Source organism: Adiantum capillus-veneris, chromosome 21 (genome assembly GCF_014529385.1).
Source record: "Adiantum capillus-veneris isolate H3 chromosome 21, ASM1452938v2, whole genome shotgun sequence".
Taxonomy (NCBI): Eukaryota; Viridiplantae; Streptophyta; class Polypodiopsida; order Polypodiales; family Pteridaceae; genus Adiantum; species Adiantum capillus-veneris.
In genome coordinates, this window is record NC_140951.1 from 2,190,640 (window position 1) to 2,211,396 (window position 20,757).

The following is a 20,757-nucleotide window of genomic DNA, read 5'->3' on the forward strand; positions in this document are numbered from 1 at the left end:
AAAGGAGACTGATAATGTCAAAAGTGCATGATCTACTGCTATCCCTACAAGCCTGGGCCCCACTGTGAAATCCTGAATGTGAGAGATAAAGCTCGGATGTGTCAGAACATAGTCTACAGTGTTGGACCCATGCCTGTGTGGAAAACAAGTAAAACCTGTAGACAATGGGAAAGTCGGTAAGCCTTTCAGTATGGCTAAACTGTGAGTAGTCGTCATCTCCCTCAGGTATCTCCCATACTCTGTATGCTCTCTGTCGTGTGAGCATCTCTCAAGTCCCATCTCCTCTGGCTCTAGCTCTCTAAGCATCTCCTCTGAGGTGTCATAGAAGACCGTCTGTGAGCTGTCTGTACGGGCATTGAAATCCCCCAAGAGTATGATGTCTCCATCTCTGGAGAACTCCCAGATATCATCATCAAGTACAGAGTAGGGAGACTATCCTCTAGGTGAAGCATATACTGAAGTGCTGGAAGGAAAATAGCATATGGCGATGTACAAGAAACGTCCAGTCTCTACCCTCAGCCTCACCCACAAGTATCTGGCCTTATCATCTCTCCGAACTATGTGCAGTAGTGGTTGGAGCTCCTCTCTGAAAAGAACTGCTACACCTCTTGATCCTCTAGTCGCATGCGCAGATCTGGTGCTTGTCCGGCAAGTTGTCTCCCATCTGTATCCTGATATGTGCGGCATCAACTGTCCTGGATCTGAGTAGAAAACAATGTCTCTGTCTCTAAAGCTATCCTCAAAGGCTCCCACATCAAGTCTATACGAACCATTACAGTTCCAAACCGCCATCCTGAGAGTGGTCCCATAGGTCTCGCACCGTCATGTAGAGCGGTGCTCTGTAATCACTACTCGTCCATTTCTGTAGAAAGCTAACTTTCCCTTCTCCCTTGCTGCTATAATCTCTGGCATGACCTCTCTCATATGTGCAAGCTGTGAGAGCGTAAGATCATCTCCTAAAAAGATACCTGTTTTCTTGAGGGTTGGCCTCTTCTTTAAAAAGTCTTTCTTTTCTTCCATGGAGGGAAAGCGCAAAATGAGAGCCCGTCCTTTTGAACTCTCCCCATTACCTTCACTCTTCTTGCCCACTCTCCAAGCTTGTGTGTGCGAGGGCTTCTCCACCCCCATCATGGACATGAGGCTCTTCACCTCTTGGTCCACCTTATCTGAATCTTTTAGGCCGGTCACTCTCACGTGTAGAGCGCGTACCCTTCTTCGTTGTTCCTCTTCAAGTGTCTTGTTGATGATGTCAGGTGTAGTCGGGATTTCGTTGCCCTTTCCCTTCTTGACAACTTCAATCCATTTTTCAGCCTCATCCATCTTCTTTTGCGTTTTGGAGAGAACCTCCACCCATGAGGTCTTCTTTTCTCCTTCCTTCTTTATTTCTTTGACTTGTGCTCGTATACTATTCAGCTCATCGATCATTGATGGCTGAATTTCTCCATCTTCAAGGCGTCCTCCCTCTTTGGTTTCGTCAAGTTCCTTCCTAAGGGCTGAGATGCTACCTTTTAAAGCTTGAATTTCATCCCGGAACTCCTTGCGTTCTAGTTCCCTCGCCTGTTCCTCCCTCTTTTTCCATTCAAGAATTAAATTCTTTCTCTTTCTTCCACTCATACATGTGGGCTTTGCATTCTTTCAACTCCCTTTCGATGGCTGTCATCCTCTTGCTTGTGACCATGTAGTGCGCCGCCATTTTTCTTGCGCATGATATGTATGTGTTGTGTACGTGAGCTAGTGTGTGCTTTTGCCCTCTTTCAAGGAGATTAGTTTGAAAGCTAGGGGGAGAGAGAGAGAGAGAGAGAGAGAGAGAGAAGTTTTTTGTGCGCATGATATGTATGTGTTGTGTACGTGAGCTAGTGTGTGCTTTTGCCCTCTTTCAAGGAGATTAGTTTGAAAGCTGGGGGGGGGGGGGGGGGGGGGGGGGGGGGGGGGGGGGGGAGAGAGAGAGAGAGAGAGAGAGAGAGAGAAGAATGCTGTCCAAAATGGCCAATTAGCCCAGGGGCCAGAACAAATTAGACTGGCGGTGATTAAATTTCCTTGTTTTGCGATAGGGAAAAAGCCTCACATTTTTTTTCATTTGAATGGCATCAACATCCATCACAGTACTGCTCCGTCTCCCCATCAAACCTGCACGCATTACCAACTAGCATGAATTGCTGATCACGAGAAAATCCACAAGTAACTTATCCCTATACATAAATTAGTTCCTCTATGAAAACCACCTTTCATGGCATTAATGCTCAGTCCTCCGTTCATTATTATTCCCCTCTTCTGCGTAGGTCCGTCACTGTCAGCTACAGCACCCGCCAAGACACAGTCATCTTCACGTCTGCTAATAGCTACCTTCAATTTCTTGCCAGCCTTGTTTGAGCAACTCTTATTTACAGTACCCCCATTGGCATCAACTGTGTCATAATCAATTTCACCATCTGACCGAGTGCTGAGTACTGGTTTGCCATTCAGAGATGTATGCTTGGAGCAAAAAGCACGCAAATCGATCTGAAAAAGAACCAGGCAGTTAATAGGTACTGCTAATAAGGTCTAGGGTATAATAGAGACTAGTGCACACATAGATACAGGGACCACAGATTCCTCACCTCATTGCCATTTGCCTTGCTAGACACTTCCATTCTAAGGTTTGATTGCCTGGCACAGAGAGGATGAAAAGCTGTTGCACACATACCTGCAAGTGTAAATGAAAGAACAAGGTGAGTAGCTACAGAGTCACACAGTAGTTACTAATACATAGCTACTGCCACACGGCACGTTAGTTACATTTGAAATAAGTATGAAAAATTAACAACTGATATTTGTCACATGAAGAGAAGAAAAACGAGGTACAGAATTCGCAAAACAAGGTACAGAACTCGCAAAGGCCTAAACCATTTTCAGCCCATGTGAGAATCAGATTGTTGGATCCTTACAGTTCCAGAAGAGGACTGAGCTATTAGTCCATTTGAAGTGATTCTACTGGCAGAAACACAAAGGATGGCCTATAATCTTCCAATGGTTACCACTTCATTTAGTAAATACAAATCTCTTCCCAAAGGCTCCAACCGGCTTCAGACCGTGTGGAGAGTGCAACAGTCTCAGATTGGTCCTCAAATCGAAGGTAGCCTTCAGCCATTGCAATTCACTCATGAATGGATTTCATACAGTGGCAAATCTTAGACCTATCCGGTGAATTTTTGAAAAGGCATCAGGTGACATGGACTTCAATTTAGAACTAAAAGCTACCTTCATAAGTTCGGAATAGTCTGAACTCACGAATAAAAAGAGGGGATAAAACACTCACAAAACTACAAAAGCAAGGGACACAAGAAAACAAGAATAAATAAATAAATAAATCACTTTATTTGCTACTAAACAAAACTAGATAAAACAAACCATTTTTCACTTAAAATATTTTAGAAAAGGCATACACAAAATAAGTTGAAGCAACTTACTTGGCTAAAACTTGGAGCAAGTACTCGAGTTTAAACTAAAAAGGATAAGACATCTCAAAGACTTAATCATAAATTCAGACTCCACACAACTTCTAAAGGAACAAATTCTTAAGTCCTAATGTAAGCTAATTACTAGAAATGAATACTACTACAAACCTACAAAGAAGAGGCTAAAAGCTATTACATGGCCACTATAGCTAAATGGCATGAAACCTTCACCTACCATGGCAAACTTTTCACAGCATTCAACAGCCTCAAAACCACAGGCCTTCACCAGCATTTGGCCAACTATGATGAAACCTTCACCTACCATGGCAAACTTTTCACAGCATTCAACAGCCTCAAAACCCACACATTCCGCATAAAGTGCCCCATAGGCCTTCACCAGCATTTGGCCAACTATGATCGTCCTATAGTTGGTCCACGCAGTCCCTTGCCTTGTGTAAAGGCACTATAGTATGCATAATCCGAGTGTCAGGGAAACCCTGAACCAAGCCCCTGTTGAAGAATTGAGCAATGAGGGTACTGGCTGTAAAATAAGCACACAACAAAAAAAAAAAAAATTGGTAGTGGTGGTGCTGAGGGTTTTCTTTTTTTTTTTGGCCGCAAGGAGGGGGGGGAGGGGGGGATTGAAATTGAAATTGAAATGTTAATGTTATATTAACATCTTCTAAAGGTCAAAATGACCTATTAGACCAAAGAGTTACATCATAGTGAATCTGATACAAGGTTTGGATAAAAAGAAAGAAACTAACTAAATGGAAACACTTTTAGAGTTGTAAAAGGTGGGTATCAAGAGCCTGAGGGGTACATATACAAAATGTGGGTGTGTATCTCAAAGAACAGATACAAAATGGTGGATATGTGTGTATCAAAATCCGGAGAGGGCTCGCATCGGCCACTGCATGATCGTGTCATTGTCCTCCATGGTGAGAGTTTGCACAGGGCGTCTCCCATGTCTCACCAATATAGATCTAATCCTCTGGTGCAACCTCCTCCGGCGATGGGAGCTGAAACCGGCCAGTAGACTCACGAAAGGGCAGTAGACTTTGGTTTACACCCAATCTTTACTTTGATTAACTTTACCTGTACTTCACAACACATAGGAACTTCCGAATAAACTTGAGACGGGAATTCAACACTTCAAAAAAACCACGACTTGGCAGCTAGAGTGCCCCCAAGTAGACAGTGACATCGCGTTGGCCCCAAAGGTTGGCGCCCCTTTCGGTATTTCTTTATTCTAATTAAGCTTTGGAGTAAACCTGTAAACTCCTACGTGATGTCCCACTTTTCTTGGGCTGAAAATGGAAAACTCTAGCCCAATTTTGGTAGCATAACGATAGTAGAAGGCTTCAGAAACAAAATCCCCATGAAATAGATGACTTCCCCAGCGCATTAGAGCAGTTTCCTAAACCTGGCAAGAAATTACAGCACGCTGAAATGATACCCGATGGGATCCCAACTAACCCTCTCAAGGGGCCCCCACACCGTTGCCGATGTGGTATTTGCTTTTGATTGCGTAAATGCAATGTACACACATGCAGACTCTACTGACTCGAATGATGATTGTCGCTACGGTAACTCCTCAAGACGAAGCACCTTCGGGGCTGATTTCATGCACCTTTGGATCCTTCTCAACGCGGGATTGCGGATGGTCATCATGTCACGTGCGCATTGCACTTGCGCCACGTCGACAAGCTTCTGCTACAGTCTAGCGTCAGTCTTAGCGTAGGACCTAGCCTGGCACCCTTGTGAACCTCTAGTAAGCAGGATGTGCATGTCACGTGACACATCCAACCCTATGTGTCCGTGGACAAGCTACAGCACGACAAGGGTTCAGTCAGTCCAGTCAGTCTAGATTTAGAAGTGTTCTGGCACTTTTGTGAGTCTGTTCGCAAACCCTGCATGTCCAGACACTTGATTTAGATGCATATCCTCTGGTTGCACACAGCATGACCATCAGATTCCAATCAAATCCCATCAGTAGCATTTTTACAGTGCATAGACCTATTTTCCCTATTTTTGACATTTTCACTTATTATTTTTAAGTGACTTTTGTTGGAAAGTAGATAGGGCAATTTTGCTAAGTTTGTATATAAGCAAACCTAGCGCTAGCACTTTCTGGCAGAAGAGGCAGCAGGAGCATTCGCTCAACAGGCAACTTCTCAGCAGAACCCCAAGCCCTAGCGTTTTTGCTCCACAGCAACCACCTAGCGTTTTTGGACCAGATCAGCCAACGTTTTTGGACCAGATTCCTGGCGACAGAAGACTCAACAAGAAGCCTAGCGTTTTGCATTTGCAGAACAACCGGCGACATATTTGCAGATTTTCAGCCCTAGCGTTTTTGCATCTGTATCACACCCTAGCGTTTTGCAGATTCTCCACGATCGAACCTCAAGAACCATTAGCGTTTTCAGTTTTCAGCCCTTAGACACCACAGATCAAGTCCCAAACCTCGCAGATCTCACCTTCCCGCAATAGTTCCTCGCCGCACGGTCAGTTTCCGCAAGGTTTACAGTTTCAGCCCGGAAAACGCAGATTTCAACAACTACCTTTTCAGCGCGTCGTCGTCGCCATCGACATCGTCACCGACATAGAGCCAAAATTCAGCAGATAAAGATTTGCAGATTTCAGCCATTGGCAGTTCCAAATTTCAACCCGTCTCATCGTCGTCCTCATCGTCGGCAAGTCCAAGCATTGTAGAGATTTATGCAATCATAAGTAGACTGCTCTCGACATAGAGAGTGGGGCCTTCGAAGAAGGGTTTTACAACGTCTCTGGTGTCGTATTCTCTTCTCTCTCTCTGAATCTCATGCATTTCCATTCACTTTGTTTGTGATCATTGCACTCTCTCACTAAAGGAACGGAAGGCTCTCCCTTCCATAAGAAAAAGGAACCTTGAGCACAATTCGGAGCACTCATCTTGAGCAAAGTTCAAACATTCATTCCACTGCACCTAACAATGCATGTCCAAGTCGGTCATAGTTGCATACCCTCACTTGCACAGTTAAGTCACTTAGGCATATAGGCGTACGAACAGTCACTTAAGTCATTTATTAATAAGTGAAATTGACATGACATTTATTAAAAGAAGGTAGGGCAAATGGCTAAAGGACCTATAAAGAAGCCCCTTGGGCGCCAGCAGAAGGCACAGGAGCAATAGAAGAGCCTCTCAGCATTAGCGTTCTCTCCAGCATCCATCAGCGTTTTCAGCCCTATGATCGCCATCAGAGTTCAACCCTCAACGTTTTCAGCATAGCCTCATCGCGGCTACAATCCTTGCCACATTACCACAAGCGTTTTCAGATTTCAGTCGTCTTCATATACCCCAGCATCTAGCACCCCTTGTGTTTTGGCTTGGCTCCTACCTAGCTCAACGTAGGGATCATCAGGACCTCCTTGTCCTTAGCATCCAAGTACCTTCAGTACCCAGTAGTACCCGAAGTACCAAGCACCAGGTACCCGTAGTACCCTTCAGTATCTCAACAGCACCAAGCATCAACATCAAGTTCCCATCCGCATCTCATCATTTAGCATCATTGTATCAGCATTGTGCAAGAAATAAAGAAAGTACTTGCTCAACAGAGTAAGGGGACCCTTGAGGGTTTGGAACCTGACATGCCGTGTCGTCTCTTTCTCTCTCCCTCTTTGCGTCTCTCGCTTTCATTCTATTCAATTTGGTTTAGTTCTTTTCAAGTGAAGTGAAGTAACCTTGTGTTTGTGTGCAGAGTACTGGATTCGAGCTACACACTTCCGTTGCACCTGACACACCAACGGGGAGATCTAGGGCTGAAATTCTGAATTGCGCTCCCGATGTGAGAGGAATGAAGGCGTTGCTAAATGGACTATTTTCTCATTTTATTTATATGTGTGCACTTGAACCGTAAGGTTAGGGACTGTAGATCTATGGGAATTATTAAAAGCCTTCAAGAACGGACAACTCTGATGTGTCATATGATGGGTGACATTAAGCATCGCGAAGGGGTTGTATCGTTAGTTCGGTAGGAAAGACGAGGAATCGGATATTCCTAGTGCGTCACGTGATGGGTGACGGGAGCATCGGAAAGGGAATATTTTGTTGGTCTGGCAGGAAACCCAAACTGGAAAAAGGAATACGCGTAAGGACGCAAGCACAAGAATAAAAATGGGTTCTGAGAAGCTTTTTCTAAAAAGCGGAATATTTTTTAATTTTTTCCAAGAAAAGCTGACGCTTTCCCGCGAGGAATCTATGTTTGCATTGCATCTGTACCTGAGTACTGCATCCGGGGAAGCCTCGAATGTGTTTGTGTAGCACCAATTTTCAGCTCACTCAGTATTTTTAAGTTTTGACCAGGTTCACACTTTTTAAAACAAGTGACGGCTACAGCCCACTTAAAATAAAGCAAGGCCTATTACAAAAAAAGAAAGCTCACGCTCGCTTGTACGGCAAAAACAAAAACACTAGAAGCGATCTCCTCTCTCTCTCTCTCCTCTCTCTAAATCTGCCCCTAGCTTCTCTCAGCTCCCCCTCGTCTCACACCAGTGACCAGAGGCACACTGATCGACCGAGCGACTGAACTGGGGAAATCCACGCGCCCACGACTGCGGAGGACTACACAGCATCGACGGAGGCTACGTCAGAAGATTCGGAGCACGCTGGCCAGGCATGCACGACGCCCGGTCAGACTACTAACCATGGAGGAGATTGATGAGATCCGCCAACAACCGATGCTAGATCTCCTGTGATTCAACTATCCCAGCAAGCCGCCCATTTTTGCTTAGTTCACATCGACCAGTCTAGGATCCCATAGTATATATCTTTGTTTTGTACTGTTGTTATTTTGTTACTCTGACTTTGTATCATATCCACCACCTTGCAACTTTCTGGTCTCATAGATCACTATGGCCTTTTGAAGACGTTGATATAACATTTCATTTCATTTCTCTCTCTCTCTCTCTCTCTCTCTCTCTCTCTCTCTCTCTCTCTCTCTCTCTCTCTCTCTCTCTCTCTCTCTCTCTCTCTCTCTCTCTCTCTCTCTCTCTCTCTCTCTCTCATCGACCAGTCTAGGATCCCATAGTATATATCTTTGTTTTGTACTGTTGTTATTTTGTTACTCTGACTTTTTGTATCATATCCACCACCTTGTAACTTTCTGGTCTCATAGATCACTATGGCCTTTTGAAGACGTGATATAACATTTCATTTCAATCATCTCTCTTCTCTCTATCTCTCTCATCTCTCTCTCTCTCTCTCTCTCTCTCTCTCTCTCTCTCTCTCTCTCTCTCTCTCTCTCTCTCTCTCTCTCTCTCTCTCTCTCTCTCTCTCACTCTCACTCTCACTCTCTCTCTCTAACTCGAATGACTCACAAAAGAGCACGACGCAGATCACAGATTTCTTCGGATTCAGAGAAGCAGGAGTGGAAGGGGAAGCAAGAGGCCAGCAGCCAACACAAAGGAGTACCCACATCCATACCAAAGGCACCCTAATTGACAGAGCGATTGAGCTTAGGAAATCGAGACAACCACGACCAAGATGCAGAAGCACACTTCACTAGAGGAGACTACAACAAAGGATTAGAAGCATTCTAGCCAGACACCCAGAATGCTCCTAAGAAGTTTATTCAATACTTTGTGTTTAGTTTTTCACATTTACCTTCACACTTTCACACTTAGTACTTTAGTACTAAGGTACCCAAACATTGTAACAGATTCACCACTTTTGTATCAGTTTGGTCTCATAGGTCATTCTGGCCTTTTGAAGACGTTAATATAACATTTCATTTCATTTCATTTCTCTCTCTCTCTCTCTCTCTCTCTCTCTCTCTCTCTCTTCTCTCTCTCTCTCTCTCTCTCTCTCTCTCTCTCTCTCTCTCTCTCTCTCTCTCTCTCTCTCTCTCTCTCTCTCTCTCTCTCTCTCTCTCTCTCTCTCTCCTTGCGTCCCAAGCCTAGCTAATTGTGCGGGTAGCCCTCAGCTATTCCAACCAGCTCCCAGGGGCTTATAATATGCAGCCAGTGTTCTCTTTTACACACACACACACACACACACACACACACACACACATATGCCAGTGTTGGGAACTGGGAGGAGACTACCGCCGGGAATCTACAAGTGCTCACGTGAAGACAACGTACGAAGGCCGTTTTTCGGTGCAAGGTGCGACACGTAAAGCTTGTGAATACGCTCTACGAGTTGTTGCTTTGTGTGTGTGCTTTTTGCAGGTACTCCCTCGCAGAGGAGAAGAAGCGAAAAAGCCTCGACCTACGCTTGGGAATTCAAGGAATGGAATTCAGAACTTGCATGCGGATCCTCGGCTCTTAGTACATGCAGAAAAAGGAATTGAGAGTTTGCCTCTCTGAAATTTCCCTCACGTGAAGGAACGACCATTGAGTCGAAGATCTAGAACGGAGGGGTTTCTTCGGTTCTTGTGCTTGTAAAAAGATTCTCCCTAATAAAGACTCTCTTCAAAGGGGGGGGGGACCAATCCATCTTCTTCTGGTCCCGAATACTGTGTCGATCTTCTCCTTCATCTCTTTGAGTTGAAAGTCTATTTATTGTCAGCTTGTTAATTATTCGTGTGCGTTCCCGTTTGTGGCAGTGGTATCAGAACTCGGATTCCTCTTTCTCTGCAAAGGAGGACGATTTTGGGAAGGAACGTGAAAAACCATGACGAGCCACGGAAGAACCGTTGAAGACGAACTTCAGCGGAATTGCAGCAACTTATTTTGTTGCCGGTTGTCCAAAAGGTTTTGGACGGAATCAAGAAGCCGAAGGAACAGATGCCGATGGGAGTCTGGAAAATCTTGCCGATGGAAGCAACCCACAGGAGGATGGTGCAGAAAGAGGTGCTGAAGCGCACAAGGGATCTCCGGATCAAGACAAACGGCCTTCCAAGAGCAAGGGCCAAGCAAAAGAACTTTCTCTGCTTAACAAAAGCAAGGATGTCTCTATCTCTTTACATCGTACTCTCCTCGCTATACTACTACATCTACTTCTCATACAGTATCTAAATCTTCTCCAAAGAATAAAACTCCTACTACTTCCCTACGTAATACTAAAGAAAAGCCCCGGTTCAAGAAGGATAACCGCACGCGCCACGACAAGATGCGGGTTTTCAAATCCGCTGACAAGGATGTGAAGTTCGACAACTACACGGGACGGAGAGATATCTCTAAGGCACTGTCTTTCATCAAGCAATTTGAAGTTGCTTTTGCCAGCAAGAACTTCACCGAAAAATCCAAGTTGCGTCATGTTGGGATGCATCTCAATTAGATAGCAAGCAACTGGTGGTTAGCCAAGATTCTGGAAGGTACTCAAGCGAGAACATGGGCTCAATTCAAAGCTGAATTTTATTCAAAGCTGAATTTTATGAACAATTTCTTCCACCTGACTTTGAGAAGAACATTCAGAAGAAATGGGACTGGCTCGCCTAGAAGAAACATGAGAAACTCACGTCCTTTCTTGTCCTCTTTGTCATTTGAGTCGGTTGGCTTTTCTTCTTTGAACAATCCGCAGCCAAGTGATCAGGCTGCTTGCACATGAAACATTTACTCTCAGCCATTAAAGCCTTCTTTTTCTCATAGGACTTCTGCACAAAAGGCTTTCTTTGTTTGTTGGCCTGTCCTCCAGAAGTCTCGGCTGAGTCCTTAGCTTTCCTTGCTTTTTCTAGTCTCGCAAGACGTATGAGTCGCTTTCACAAAGGAATTCTTCGTTGAATTCTTCTTTGATTGACCTCCTTTTACGCTACCCTTGAATCCATTATCTTCTCCTTTCAACAAGGAATTACCAGTGTTCGCAACATACTTATGTTGACAAGTTTTGGTCGGGTCTTCTGAAAGTTACGCCTTTCATGAAGATTTCCGACAAGGAAAAGATGCAAAAGTTTGAAGCAGGCCTTCAACCACCGCTTCGGAAGAGAATGAAGGTGTACCCACACGACACCCTTCAGCGGATGATGGAGTCGGCAATCATTGTCGAGGATCTACATTCCACTGGTACCTCCCGATGGATGGAACATAGCATGTACCGTGCAAGGCAAAGAGCGGTTTATGGCAACCAAGGCAAAAAGCGACCCCCAGAGTGTAAGGGGCAGCGGAAGTGAAAGTTCAACTTTGATCAAGATGATTGCTCCGAACTGTGCTCAAGGGTTCCTTTTAATTTCGGAAGGGAGAGCCTTCCGTTCCTTTAGTGAGAGAGTGCAAATGATCACAAACAAAGTGGTAAACACTGTGAATGAAGGTGCTGAGACTGAGAGATAGAGAGAGAAGAATACAACACCATAATTTTGTCAAACCCTCCTCCAAAGGCCCCACTCTCTATGGCGAGAGCAATCTGCTATTGATTGCACAAATCTCTACAATGCAATGGACTTGCCGACAATGAGGAGGACGACGAGACGGGCTGAAAACTGAAAACGCTACAGGCTGAAGTCTGCAAATCTTTGAATCTGCTCAATTCTGACTTTATGTTGATGACGACACGCTGAAAATGCAGATGCTGAAATCTGCGAATAGCGGGCTGAATCTGCAAACGCTGGCTGATCTAACCGTGCGGCGAGGATTTGCTACGGGAAGGTGAGATCTACGAGGTTTGGGGGTTGCAGTACGGAGGCTAGCTGCTGAAAATGCAAAATGCTGATGCAAATGTGAGAACCTGTCGCCGAAAACTGCAAGCGCTAGGATTGGTCTGCTATTCCCACAACGCTAGGGCTGAAAATGTGTCTGCTGTAAAAAACGCTAGGAGATCTACAAACGCCATGCTGATCTACAAGTGGCAAAATGCAGGGGCAGATCTGCACTTGATGAAAACGCCAGGCTGATTTTGATGGCTGAAAATGCTAGGTGTTCCGCCCGGGGGTCTTGCTGAGAAGGTGCACTGTCAGACTTGTGGTCTCTGCTGCCTCTTTTGCCAGAAAGTGCTAGCGCTAGCTTTTTATATATAGATCCTTAGCCAGATTGCCCTAACCAGTTTCCCAACAAAGTCACATATTAATAATAAGTGAAAAATGGCTAAAATAGGAAAAATAGATTTTTTGCACTGTAAAATGCTCCTGATGGAATCTGATGGTACTACTGATGATCATGTTGTGTGCAACCAGAGGATATGCATCTACTCTAAGTGCCTGGGCATGCACGGTCTGCGAACAGACTCACAAAAGAGCCAGAACACTTCCTAAGCTAAGCTAACTGAACCCTTGTCATGAAGTAGCTTGTCTACATGCACACAAGGTTAGATGTGCACATGACATCCCCTCCTTTTTAAAGTGAGGTACTGGTACCGATCTGCATGGCTTCCTTACAGGCTGCCAACATTTCGGGATAATCTTTGAAAAACTCTTCATCAACCCACATTGCCTCATGGGTTCCTCGATCCTTGAACTTCAAAAAGTACTGTCTCACTTGCTTCTTTGAACCATGGCAAAACCAATGCAACAACACTTGCTCCGTTTCCATGACTTCAGCTTCATCGATGATCTCCAATTCCTCTTCTTCCGAAATATCCTTTCAAGGTGTTCCCTGAAACACTTTCAACCAAGAAACATGTGCCACCCATTTGTACGTCTATGCGTCCATGCTGATGACAATAATGATCTACTGAGGGCCTCGTATATGCACCCCATATAGCATAGCTGAGGCAACCAAAGTATCAAAAGGCCATAGCGAGGTTCCTGAAACTGAACTTCTAAACACATCCTCTCCAAACCTCCCAAAGCTGCATATGCTCTAGTCAGTCTAGTCACTCCCGCTCTCCTCATGGAGAAAATCGGGCCACTAAAAACGACCCAAGGTAAGTGTACATACTCCACTCGGTCCTGTCCATAAGTAAAACTAGGTGCTGATTGCCTGACCCATTGCGCTATAGTATTCAATACCATAGCCTTGGTCTTCCGAAGGTTAACAGACATACCAATATCCTATGCAAATGAGTGTAAAGCATCAAGATGGCGCTGCATCCCCTCAGGTGAATCAAAAATAAGCGCAATATCAACAGCATACAACAATTGGGGTATCCATATGCCAACTGTGCTCCTTTCTCACCCTCCCTCTCTATGAGTCTGAACCTCATCCACATACATCACACACACACACACAGAAATGTACTAACAAAACGCCAAAATGACCTGTGCAACCAAAGTTACAACCATCCTATGTTTGGTACAACCGTCTGGAACAAGATTGAATAAAATTGGCCTAACATTAGGAAAATGATATATATGCAACCATGTAACAATGGAATCAAATTGTAACAAGAGGGTACAAAGCAAGTAATCAAACTGAGAGAGAGAGAGAGAGAGAGAGAGAAATGAAATGTAATGAAATGTTATATTAAAGTCTTCAAAACTGAGAGAGAGAGAGAGAGAGAGAGAGAGGTTCCAAAAGGTCAAACTATCATATAAGACCATGTGAAATACATTGATAACATCAAAGGATCAGACATCCCAAAATCGCAGGGAAAAGGCAAGCCGCTGCTATGGACTGAGGCAAGTGAGTGCACAAAACTTCCTTCACAGACTCATCCATACATCCGGTTGCTAATGTAATCCCAGTTCTTGTAACAAGTTCTGCAACAGGGTCACTTTGAGATCCGGGAAACCCAGCCAGAAAAATGATTGGCAATTTTGCAAGGTAATGGAATACACCACCATGATGGGGCTCGTTCATAACATGCTATCACATGATTTGCCTGTTTGACTCAAGCGTGTTGAGACATTGGAAGCAACCATATTGTACTTGGCACCATTCCACAAACCGTTTGCTGCACTTCACAATCAATGACACTCTGGAGCAAAAGGCACAACACAGAACCTCTGCTATTAGATTCATAATTGAAAACCACGAGAGGTTACTCATGGTTACCTTCTCACCAAGAATAGGACCAACATGCCTTGTTTAAAACAGTGGTATTGCCTCGTACAAAAAATGTTGAGCTCAGCTACATTAAACACCATGAGATGGTTTCTCAAAAAACATAAAACAAGGGGGTCTACTCCTTTAATCCAAGTAATTTACGGTGGAAGGAATAGGTCCAAGGCATAATGCTGAAAACAAAGACTAATTAGCAGTTTTAACAGCAGATCACCTAGCTGGTTAAGAAAAGCTTCCAATATAGAGAACAAAAAGCTTTAGCATGTCAGCAGACAGAATTTTAAATACTAGCAACTACAGCACCAAATGCAGAAATGCCACATACCAAAGTGTCACAGCTAATTCAGATAAGTGAGCTTATGACATAAAGCAAACTCCTTACGTTTTCAAGTGAGTGAAAGGACAGCCCAACGAAGATACCCTCTTCAAATTGCAATTGACAGAAAAGAGAAATTTAACTAAGGAGCAAAGATCAGTTTTCACATCAAATGTCATCCATCTTCAAAACAAGAGGTACCCTCTCTTTTCAAAGAAAAACCTCTCCTTCCAAGAATATTTAACAGTTGTAGTGGAGTTAGTAGTTACCGAATCTAGAACTTGAACGCACTTCATCAACCTCTTAACATACTACACACATCATAAGGAAATGCATACCAGTAGAAATAAAGAGTCCATTTTCCTGAACTAGTGGAGAGAGAGAGAGAGAGAGAGAGAGAGGTGATCTGTTAAGAAGGTCTTTCTTCTTTTTGTTTGAATTTGGGTTTTGGGGTTGGTGGTGGTAGTTATTTTTTTCTTCTTTTTTTTGGGGGGGCGGGGGAGCGGGGGGACCACGATGGGATTGCAACTAACCAACTCAAGGTTCTCCCACTCCATCACCAAAGTGGTATTTGCTTGTGTTTGCACCCTCCCTTAAATTTCTACATGGGGAGGACAATCCAAGGGAATTCAGGGAGTAAATTTCCTAGGTCCATCAATCTCGCCTTAAGTCTTTCTCCCAGCAACGCTAAACTGATGGTACCCCTATCCATGCCCGCTGCATATCCAATCTGAGTGCAGTGAATTTTCAACAATCACTAATGAACCGTGCAATGAGTTCACAATGCTAGGCAAGTGGATGAGAGAGTAGCAGTTATCATCCCCTTTTCAAGAGCCTGCCGTTAACTCGTAACATAAGAAGAGAGTAAAGGAAAAACTGAAGAGAGACAACGAGAAAGATACAAGATGCGCAAGGCCAATGACCTTAAATACTCTTCTGAATTTCTAAAGGCAATGGTAAAGGATAAGGAATGTTACCCCTAATTATTCATGATTGCGCTTTATCTCAAGACTGAGACATAAGAGACCTATAAAGCAAAGTATAATAGACTAACAGACACTGTTGATTAAAATGCATGGCTTGACACTGCGTTAGAACGCCTCCTGCTCTTCGAAGGTGAGAGATTACAATGAATGGCATGCCCCATAGTCTCTTTAGTGAATAGACAGATCAAGGGGAAGAGCAGCTTCCATTTGGTGCAAATCTGCAATCTTTCCATATAAAGTCACAACTATTCGATGAAGAGCTGCATCCTTTGATAGTAAGTCTTTCTTCAATAGTGACTCATCACATCTTGGGGGAGGGCGGGAAGGGTAAGGAAAAACTGAAGAGAGACAACAAGAAAGATACGCAAGGCCAATGACCTGAAGTACTCTTCTAAATTTCTCGACGGCAATGGTAAAGGGCAAGGAATGTCACCCCAAATTACTCATAATTGCGCTTTATCCCAAGACTGACATAATAGTCTTATAGAGCAAAACATAATAGGCTAACAGACACTGTTGATTGAAATGAATTGCTTGACACTGTGTTACAATGCCTCCTTTACTTCAGAGGTGAAAGATTACAATGAATGGGCATATCCCATAGTCAAGTCTTATGTGAATAGACAAATCAAGGGGAAGAGCAGCTTCCATTTAGTGCAAATCTGCAATCTTTCCATGAAAAGCCACAACTATTTAATGAAGAGCTGATTCCTTTGATAGTAAACCCCGTTTCTTCACTGGTGACTCATCACATCTACATAAAAATAGCTTGCGACTAATAATGAACATAGACGCAATCCTGAAAACACCACCAGCATCAAGGACAAGAAGCGCTAACTGAAGGTAGGTGAACGGTCCCCCCCCCCCCCCCCCCCCCCCCCCCCCCCCCCCCCCGTCATGCCCATAACACCAAATAGTCAGCCACTCTCACACACCCAAACCAATGCAAACTCCTCCAAAAGATCTCTCCTGCAAACAAACTTGACATGCAATCATTCCAGGAGCAAAGCACATACAAAACGTGAGCACAAACAGAGCGCCACTTCAAAATTAGGAGCAATTTGGCAGGATAAGAATGGAATAAAGTTTGCTACTGCTAAATTTACCAAATCCGGGCCTGCCTTAGGAACAGAAAAACTGAGAAATACATAATCCTACAATCATGAAGGAGGGGGTCCTGCAGTTCACAAAAAGAATTGTCTTCAACTCAGTTGTAATGTACATTTAAACCATATGTGTGCAATCTCCTTCCAAAGACCCAATTCGATAGACGGGGAGGTGCAAAGCGAACACCAGACCTTATCAAGATACAACTAGACCAACAACCCAGCATACAAGGTAGCTACAGCTAAGGCAGCTCAAGAAATTGTCTTGGAAGGAACCACTGTGAAGACAAAATTGAAAACAGCCAACCCATGGCAGGCTAAGTGTATGGAAGCCAATACATTAATTTCTAATATAGCTCGTCTCAAAAAGCAACATGTTAGTACTACAGAATGATAATTGAATAGGGACCCAGACTTCACCATCAACAGCTTAGATCAGCAACCAATAAACAACCTGATGACCGAAGCTAGGGCCGTGTACCATCAAACACATTCAGAAAAAAGGAAACAAATTATTCTTGAACAGTATCAGCATCAAAAGTTCTTTACTAAAAATACGACTCAGTTGAAATATTTACCGTGACTGCACTGTATGCAGGCCCCATGTTTCTCCTTGCATATACTGCACAAGAGCTTCCATCTCTCTTCTCTCACACCTTCAACATTCATTATCGGCTCCATGAATTCCACGTCGCCAATGTATGTTTCTGGTATCCACTGGCAGCAAAATAAATGTGCAAAGGCAGCAGCTGTTGGTGCATCACAAGCCTGCTCTTTGTAGGGGGCTATCAATTTTAGAGCACCACCTTTCACTGGGCACAATACACAATCATGTGAATCTCTGCATTGAGTATTCCCGAACATGTCACTTCTATGTCTGCACATACAGCAGAGCCACTGGTCTTCAGGAACAGCCTTGATTCCATAACACTCCTGATGAACTGCAACATTACAAGAATTGCAAAACAAGATCTGATTCTTCTCGTCACACTCTCCTCCATAGCAGACATGGCACAGATCTTCATCACCATTTTCGGGCGGAGATATAACTGCTGTCACAGCATCAGTCGAAGACATCAGCCTCCTCCTCTTATTTGAGGAACCTGATGCAACTAGCTTCCTCTTTGTAGTCTTATCCTGCTGCTCAAGCATCTTGAGAGAAGCTATCTGTCCAAGTGAGACAGCCTGCAAACTTTCATCATCAAGACAAAGGGAATACAGTTGCATCAGGTTCAGAGCTGAAGGCCTTTGGGTCTCCTTTGAAAGCTCCCGCTTTATGACCTCATTATCAGCAATCCCTGATACCGGCATCTGCAGCAAAGAATCCGGCGAGCTACAGAGAGACCACATGTCTAGCTTTGTTCTTGGTACAAGAAGTTGGATATCTTGTGGTGTGGGCTCACGAAAATACTCTCCCATATGCAGCCAAAATGGCCCCCCGTTCAAGTCTTTGTACCAGGCATTCTCAAAGGAATCCCTCAGCGAGGTTCCATTGACATCATTTTTCTTGGTTCTTTGCTTTCGCTTGTTCTCACTTGATATGGGCGTGTTCAACGAGCTGTTTGATGCAGCAGTGCCAAGCTCTCCAAAAGCTGGTTTGACAGCAAGAGATTTTAAGGCCTGTGAGAATACGTCCAAACTTCTCCACTCCTGCCCCATGTTGCCTCTCATTCTGCTCACTGAGCCAGAGTTTACCAGACCCTTAGAAAGAGGCAGAATGCCAGCACTTGAACCTCCATTACAACCATTTCTTGTGCATCCCCCTTCTGCACCCTTGCCCATCATCTTCTGCTTGGCTCAAGCTTATAGAGCATCAGAAGCTTGAACGAAATCTCACAACCTTGGAAATATGATACTCTTCCAACCATGTAGCACCGTTCAACCACACCAACATCTGCAAAAATACCACATGGAAGTGTCAAAAGTGTCCATGATGCTCATGAAAGCATCCAGAGTGAAGTTCACAACTCCCTACGAACCCAACAGAAAATCAACATAACACATGTCCAGACACCTCCCAGCATGTGGAAGCACTGCAGAACCCAACTTGGCATTCGCAACTTACACACGATGATGGAAGAAAAGTGACGCAAACACAGAATCGATGACAAACATGAACCCTAAATTGTGAAAACGGCCGTATGTACCTGTGAGAGAGGTCACCCTTTTGGAAGGGTCAGAAGCCCTAATGCAGAAAAATCTGATGCAGAAACGCTAGAAACAGCCGGGCGGAAGCCCCTTCCAAACGAGACCACGAGAATCTCCTGCGCAAGAACTGTCAGACCCAAAACCCAGATTCCGTTTGCACAGTAGCACATCTGCACCTCCACCAAGGAGAAGTCGTACACCATGAGAACCCACCAGGAATGCCCTATTCTTTGCTCAACGCTCAAGAAGAGACGCGTTAGACCGTTCCGTGGTGAGATCGACAGCACGTTGAGGCGTCGTACAACTTGTAAAACCGACCTTCTGCCGATGTGCGTGTAAACGATGGCAGGCCAGGTAAGGCGGCTGCGGAGAGGAGACAGGAAACGCGAATTAGGGTTAGCAGGAGTTAGCCCTAATTTTTTACAGGTGAAGTTTTTGCCGCCATAGCCATGGCGGACGTAGTTGGGAAAGGTGTCAGCAGACGTGGCGTGCCACGTAGGCCCCAAGATCGTTATGCCATCCTACGTGGCCTCAATGACGAGGCAATTAGAACTTGGAATTCAGTGACTAGGCAAAGGAGCTGCACCAAAAAATACTCTAGGTCAGGAGGAGGGAAGGGTGGCGAATGCATGAATGAAGATTTCTTCCCACACTCTCTATGTAACCCCCTCTTTTCCCTACTTTTGCTCATTAGGCTGCGTTCACACGACTCTCTAGTACATCATCCTAGCTTTCGGTGTTCTATTTAAGTGATGCATCATTGGGCCAGGGCATTCATATTTACGTAGCACAAGTTAGATTTACCTCGTTCATGTGCACTCGCAGCACGGAACATTATTGAAAAAGGGGAGGTAATGCTTCAACAAGGAAATTTTAGGAGCAATGATACTTTGTTATGTTTCATCTTGCTTTTGCAAATTTTGTAAAACCTTTGTGACATGTTGAATCAAGTGAAGACTTTCTGACAATAGGTGTATCTTTCAAAAGTGAGCACTCGCCACACGTGCTGCTAGATATCTACAAGCTGCCTTACCCAATTTTACCTTGCATAAGACCATGTATAAAGTCTTTCGGCTTCTATGTGTAACACTTTGCCCCCCTTTCCTCACTAGGTTGCATCCGCACAACGACCTCTTTAGCACTTGTCCCTATGGAAAGCTCCTCTTGCTTTTATACATTTGAAGCTACCAATATACGTCATGGAGCAAGGAGTCTTTTTTTAGACATGCAAATAGCATGAATCTGCTAATCCCTTTCAAAAAGCACACAACTTCTATGAATACAGTAAGAAATGATGCTTCAAGTGATAATACAATTATGCTTTTGGCTTTGTTTTGAAAGTCTCACTGAAAGCTTGTACCATTTTGAATCAAGTGAAACCTTTGATGAGCATTTGAAAAAAGGTGTACATGGTTTCAAAAGAGAACCTTTGCAACCTTGTAGACTAGGAGCACCCCTTTTTTTTGCAAAAGTAATTTAAAATTACTAGTACTAATGTCTTCTAGTGAGGAGGCAATGGTCTACCAGTGTCAGTACGAGGCTTCCATAGGTTCAGGGTGATGTGCATGCAATACAAAGTTTGGCTTTAAGGATAGGAAATCATATGGATGCACTTCTTATCGTTGATGTGTTAATTGAAAAGAAGATGCAGGTATAGGCATACATTGATGGTGGGGCCCAGTTTTGTGTCTTGACAGAGGCTACTATGAAGGACATAGGTATCAAAGTCATGGTCAAGTCCAATATGCGAATGAGGATGGCCAACCATGCCAAGGCGAGGTGTTCGCGGGTGGCTCGAGATATGAAGGTAAAGGTAATGGGATTTGAGTGCCTCATTTACTTTTTTGTGATGAAAGCAAGTGAGAATGCTTACCTTGTTATTCTGGGGAGGCCATGGCTGCTTGCAATTGGAG

At 44.2% G+C, this 20,757-nt stretch overlaps 1 protein-coding gene across 2 annotated transcripts in view; it reads right to left on the reverse strand.

Moving 5' to 3' along the window:
* LOC147430454 (PHD finger family protein) overlaps positions 1-19,475 on the reverse strand; it is a 57,204-nt gene extending 37,729 nt beyond the window's left edge. For both annotated transcript variants that reach the window (XM_086493082.1, XM_086493081.1), the window contains exons 1-5: positions 18,844-19,475; positions 17,275-18,590; positions 2,598-2,683; positions 2,223-2,499; positions 2,066-2,127 (exon numbers count right to left, since the gene is read on the reverse strand). In XM_086493082.1, the coding sequence (XP_086349208.1) occupies positions 2,066-2,127; positions 2,223-2,499; positions 2,598-2,683; positions 17,275-18,481 (1,632 nt within the window). In that variant the 5' untranslated portion in view covers positions 18,482-18,590; positions 18,844-19,475. The remainder of the gene's footprint in view (positions 1-2,065; positions 2,128-2,222; positions 2,500-2,597; positions 2,684-17,274; positions 18,591-18,843) is intronic.
* Between the last annotated feature and the right edge of the window lie 1,282 nt (positions 19,476-20,757).